The 5,990-nt window shown below is 52.1% G+C and overlaps 1 protein-coding gene across 12 annotated transcripts in view; it reads right to left on the reverse strand.

Moving 5' to 3' along the window:
• Nucleotides 1-336: 336 nt before the first annotated feature.
• ptprt (protein tyrosine phosphatase receptor type T) overlaps nucleotides 337-5,990 on the reverse strand; it is a 133,951-nt gene continuing 128,297 nt past the window's right edge. For all 12 annotated transcript variants that reach the window (XM_019860518.1, XM_019860515.1, XM_019860517.1 and 9 more), the window contains 5 exons: nucleotides 5,845-5,976; nucleotides 4,888-5,013; nucleotides 2,822-2,985; nucleotides 745-880; nucleotides 337-663 (listed from right to left, as the gene is read on the reverse strand). In XM_019860518.1, coding sequence (XP_019716077.1) covers nucleotides 610-663; nucleotides 745-880; nucleotides 2,822-2,985; nucleotides 4,888-5,013; nucleotides 5,845-5,976 — 612 coding nt within the window. In that variant the 3' untranslated portion in view covers nucleotides 337-609. The remainder of the gene's footprint in view (nucleotides 664-744; nucleotides 881-2,821; nucleotides 2,986-4,887; nucleotides 5,014-5,844; nucleotides 5,977-5,990) is intronic.

Consider the following 5,990-nt stretch of genomic DNA (forward strand, 5'->3'; position numbering starts at 1 on the left):
AAACGGCGCAAAACGGTCTCTCACAGTCGAGCCGGCGTTTTTTTTTTTTGTTACCCGCCCCTTTCAGAAACTCGCCGTTATGGCTTCGCTCATTCAGATCGTTTGTTTTCGACACAAAGCAAAATCGTCAGGTCCACTTCAAAGCGGCCACGTTCTTCACCCTTCACCCTTGTCCTGTCACACACACGCAGGAAAGAACAAGGGAAGGTCCGGCTTCGTATCGCAGTCGAGCCGGCGATTCTTCCAACAACCGACCGTTGCGGCTTCACGCGCCGAGATCGTTTCACGTCGATGGCTTCGGACGCAAATCGGCGGAGCGACTCGTAAAGCCCCATCCGGGCCGGGTACCTTCCGCCCACGCGGGACGAGCAAATTGGATGAGAAGCGCTCGCGTCTCGGACGGCCCGTGCGGAACGAGCGCAAAGGCAACAAGCGTGCGCGTGGCCTGCAGGGGGAGACGACATTCAAAAGCGGAAGCGACTGTACAAGGACGACGACGACGACGGGCTCCGTTCAACTCGTTTTGCGCCCATCAATGTGACGGGAGCCGACACGGAGCGGCCGGCGACCGCTCGCTTTGCGCGTCGCCTCGAGATGCCCGGCGACCGTTCAGAAGGAGCTGAGCGCCTCCAGAGCCACCTCGTAGCAGAACTTGTATTGTTCCTGTACAAAGAGACAAACCGGGGCGTGAATCGCGCGTCCGTCATGGGAGAAACGTGAGCAACGCGACGACCGGTCGCTGACCATGGTCTCCACCATGTTGGTCTTGTTGTTGCGCAGCGTCTTGACCGTGTGAAAAACATCCACGATGTTCTGCTGCTGGATCATCTCGTTGATGCTGCACATGGCGCAGAAGGTTCCCGAACGCCCGCCGCCGGTGCTGCGCCGGGGGGCGGGGGGCGGGGGGGGGAAGGACAAATGACCCACGGGACATCAAAGACACATTGGGCGTCAAATAACGTTGTTGATCGCCATATTGCCTGATCACAACTTGAACGTCAAAGGCTCTCGAATGCCTAAACGCTGGAGTAACCCGTCCGCACATTGTTCTGCCCACGGTCAAAGTTTCGGGACATTTTACATGAAAGAAAAAAAAGGGGGTCAGAACATTTGTTGATTTGAAACATCATTCATGTTTTTCGGCGTAAAAGGTCATTGCGTTTAAAATCTCCATCCGGTCACCGCAACGCATTGTGGGTCGCGGACGTCGCCTTTCGTCAGACGAGAGTCGCTGCGGAAAGCCCGACCGTGGCTGTTCTTACCGGTCCTCCTGCGCTTACGTTCCCTTTCTGTAAACCTTCCAAAGCAACGGCCGGAAGTCTGTTGGTGTTTAGGGCGATTTAGGAATCTGTTTTCCCTCAAATGTCGTCCCTGAAACTCGTTAGCACGGAGCACCGCGTAGGAACGTAGCGATGCCGCTAAGCTAGTGCTAACGAGCTAATTAGCATGTGAAAGGATGGCAACTTTCACATCAAAGACATCTCCAAATAGAAGCCTTTTAAATATCTGGAATGACCGATGGCCACATTTGACATCAAAGACCCGCGCGTCCGTGCGTGGACAAGGAAAGTCCTCGTGAATACCTTTTTGCGCTGCATTTGACCGTATGTGGGAACGCGTTCAATGGATGCCCGTGCGGGTGAGCGCAGGTTCATAAACAGACTTTGCAAGAAAGGCGCCGCGATTTGTCCTTTCATTTCAGGCGTTCGCGCTTAGCTTCATGTCCGCACGACGCGTGCCCGACGTTGCTCGCTTTTCTTTGCGCTCTCAAAGGCGTACGGAAGCCTTTGCAAACGCCGCCCCCGGCCAGGAGTCGCACGCTTTCTTTACAAGACTTCATTTTGGAAGGAAAAGCAGCGAAATATCTGAACGGCGGCTCTTCAAGTCTTTTGGAAACGGTGCCGTGCAACACCGTGGAAGGTTGAATCTCATTGAGCGGCCAAGGCTTGCAAACGTGAATTGTTTTGTCAGGGTTCCCAAAAGGTCATTCTTGTTTTCTTGTTGCAGGGCCCATGTTTGGAGGAGTTTAAAGACACAAAAGAGAGAAAGTTTTAAGACGAGGGCCTGTCCGTCAGAGTTTTTGCGTTCAATTTTATTTGTCCTCTTTGACGATGGACAGCAGGGCAAGGGCCCGCGCACCTTTACATTTCATGCCTTTCTGGAAGTTGGCAGATGGTCTCAAAGGTTCCCAAAAAGTGGCAAATTGTTCAGACTGTCGGTGAACGTCTTTGTGACCCTCTGCAACCTTGAACGAACCCTGACGAAAAAAACATTCGCAACATGCGAGCATACGCTTTCTGAAAAGTCGCTGACACGGGGCGACTCCCACATTTTTGTCAAGAAAGATTTTTGGCAGAGAAGCTGACAAATAAAACATTCACTGGTGCTGCGAGCATTTTTCACTCAGTGAGATCGCCAGCCCTTTTTTTTGAAACCGGAAGAAGAAAAACAAGTCCAAAAATTGCTTTTCACTTCCCCTTCCAATCAAAGCTTGAGAAAAAAAAAGACCGTTATTGTTATTCTTGAACATTTGAGGACTTGAAAATCAAGTCGGTGTCAATAATTCAATGGGTGTCAATTCTACATGTCGGATTCCTAACAATTCTTATCATTTAGAATAATTAATTGCATGGCAGCAACTGGCGCGTTAGTCCGAAGGTCTCGTGGACCGCATTTAGGGATTCTGTGGTTCCACTCCACACAACGTCCGCTCTTCCTTGCAAAAAAAAAAAAAAAGAAACGAACGCGCAAAACGACGTTTGGCGCGTGCAAAATAAACAATCGCTGGGTTGCACTCGTCAGGCGGCATTGCGGCACTTACAGGCAGTGCACCACCGTGCGGCCGTCTCCGCCGTCGTACTGCTCCTGCCACTTGGCCAGTCGCCGCACCAGCTGCAGGACGGAACGCTTGGAAAGGGGCGTGTCCCTGTAGGCCGGCCAGCCAATGAACTGGAAGTGCTGCACCAGCCGGTAGCCGTCCTGAGGCTGAGGAGAAAAAAACGATTGACACTCGGGGCCGCGTACGACGTCCGCGGGGAAAATCCATTGGGCTGCGCGCGTTTGCTTCGGAGAAGATTCGATTGGAATGACGTGAGGGGGTTCCAATTTGATTCGGGTTTGGATGAGGCTAGGGGTCGATGGAAAGGCTAGATTAGGATTAGGTCAAGGCTTCAAATTACATCCACATTAAGGGGGAGGATTATGTTAGTGGTTGATCAAGGTTTGGCTTGAGGATTAACAGACTTTAGTTGACGCTTTTATGAGGGTCTGGAGAGAAACAATGGGGGGCGATGCGTGAGTGTGGCGTTAGGTTGGGGTTCTATTCGGGTTTTGGGTTAGGACGGTACGAAGGATTAGGGCAGTGGTTTTTAACCTTCTTCGAGGTACTGACCCCAACCAGTTCGAATGCACGTTCGCCGAACCCTTCATTAGTGAAAAATAAAAATCGCATTTTCGACAAATTCAAGACATGAAAAACAGAAAAAAAGAAAATAACATGACATGGCATATCGTTTTTTTTTTTTAAATTGTATGACGTCCTATCACGACGGTCACACGGTCATGACCGAGCGAACTCAATTTCCCGCAGCACCGATTGGACGAGCCGTGTCACGCGATCGTCTGCAACCAGCGACGGCCGAGCGGGCGTGTCAGAACTCATTGACATCTGGAGTCGGGGGCGTCTCAGCCTCCGCGGCAGAGGCTCCGTCGAAGCCCTGAGACCGAGTCACCCGACCCCTCGGGCTCGATCGAACCCGGGTTAAGAAGCGCTGGATTAGGGTCACGGTTGGCATGAAGGATGATTGGTCAAATTTCGGACCAAGGTTGAAGAGTAAAGGTTAATTACGCTACGGCGCCGGCGAAATTGTGAGAAAGCTGCGGCGACACGCTGACACAGAAGCAGGCGCTCGCGGCGGAGCGTCCCGTGAATCGAAATGAGAAAATCATCAACACCAAGCAGGAAGCGGCTGCTGGGAATTCTCCCGTCTCATCATTTTGACGGAAATGAGCCGCCGTGACTTTTGCGTCCTCATCCCGCGCTAAACGTCTTTTCTTGGGGGGAAAGCTTTCATTCCGTTTCCCAGCCGCCCCCGAGGCGGCCTTGGCGTCCGACGCCGGCTCTCACAAAATTCAAGACTTTGCATTTTTTTCACATTCCCTCAATTCCCACCGACAATCAACACGTTCACCCGCTTCAAACGACGTGCTGCGAGAAACTATGTTGAAGTGCGTTGAGAGCTTTCCTTTCGACAAGAGGATCGAGATTCAGTTGATGTAGCGCTTTCAATGGCGCTTTTGTGACAACTTGCTGTCAAGGAACGACATGGAAGTTTGTTGAGCGCAAGCAGTGCATCGCTGCCATCTTGTGGCATTTTGCTGTCAATGAACTATTTCCAAGTGATCTGAGAAGCGCATTTGACCACAATAGCGCTTTGCCATTATTCTGTGGCACCTTGGAGTCAAGGAACTAAGTCCGACTGCGTTAAGGAGCTTCATTCAGACAAAAGTGCTTTGTCACGATAGTGGTGCCAAGGAATTACGCCCAAGTGAGTTGAGGAGCTTCCTTTTTTCCCCCCACCCTCCTGTGGTATCTGCATGCGATTACGACCCTTTTAAGGGTCATCCTAAACCACGTTGATTTCTATTCCCCATCAGTAGCGGGGGTTGAATGTTCAAAGCTTTCCGGGGGCCATTTTCTGGCTTGTTGCAAACACGTGCGAAGGTCTGTCCTCCACCTTCCGGTTAACACCCTCATTCCACCTCTGCCCCCGAGCGGCGTCGACGCGATCGCCACTATTTCACGTTTGGCCGCCTCCTCGCGCGACACATGGGGAGAGCCCGGCAACGCTGCGGATTCGTCGGACAGATGATGGGAGAGACTCGTACCCGGGCCATGTTGCAGATCCGGAAGATGCGGTTGATGATGTCGTCGTCGATGTCCGCTGAGATGAACTCCACCTGGACGGGACCGTAACAGCACGAGCTCTTCTCCGGCCAGTACTGCATGCACAGCTGCCCAAGAGAGGGGAGGCGGAAGGGGGGTGGGGGAAAAGGGGGGCGTGCGTTATTTCTCTTTGTTGCGTTTCCTTCGATTGTTCAGGGCGGCCGTTATTGTGAAGAACTGGCAAGAGGAGCCATGGCATGAATCACATGACACGCATATCGTGTCCGCGCCTGACCAGGCGGGCCGCCGACTTCTTTTCGGACTCTGGATTCTTTCAACTAGTTGCGCTGTTAAATTCGAGTGCACAAGGGCGCCTCGATCATCCAGAATCACTTTGAAGAGAAATGAGGGCCGCATGAATCCCGACCAAATTTGTGCCCGCGCGCCGTGGATTTTGGACCGGAGATTAACACCAGCGTCATTTCCGGACTTCTCGCACGCTTCGAGGGCTGCGGTTTAAACACCGATGCGGCGACTTGATGGATTTTTCCGGGCTAACGAGCTTCGCGCCGCCAACGCACGCTGCGGCCGCTCCCTGTTATGAGATCAATGCGGCGACCGGCTCCGTTGTCGACGAGCGGCTATGGGGTGAGAGCGAGGAGGACAAGTGGCAACCCGCTGGTATACAAAGCGCGGCATTGGGTCAGACATGTTTGTTTGTATGAACGGACGTTTTTTTTTTTTTTTTTTATCCTCGGCCGACCCGTTTCAAGTCAAATCCATTTGCGGGCTGTTGTTGTTTTTCTCGGGCAGCAGAGAAAATGATGACACCCCAATACAATTTGCAAGCTAAGAGAACTTCTCTTTGCACAAAAAAAAAAAATCCAGAAATCACGACCTTTGTTGTGTTTATGTCTTTTTGTGCAAAGAAGGAATGATCAAAGTTGTTCTTGCGGTACCTGGGCGGCATCCATCTCGTTGAGCATAACGATTGAGGAGCAGTTGTAGTCAAAGACCAGCCTCCAGAAGTCGCCCATGGTATTTGGCAAAGGATGCTGGGTAACGATGAAGGCCGCTGGCTGCTTGTGGCTCTGTGGAGGGGGGG

The sequence above is a fragment of the Hippocampus comes genome, unplaced genomic scaffold (genome assembly GCF_001891065.2).
Source record: "Hippocampus comes isolate QL1 unplaced genomic scaffold, H_comes_QL1_v1.1 scaffold106, whole genome shotgun sequence".
Classification (NCBI taxonomy): domain Eukaryota; kingdom Metazoa; phylum Chordata; class Actinopteri; order Syngnathiformes; family Syngnathidae; genus Hippocampus; species Hippocampus comes.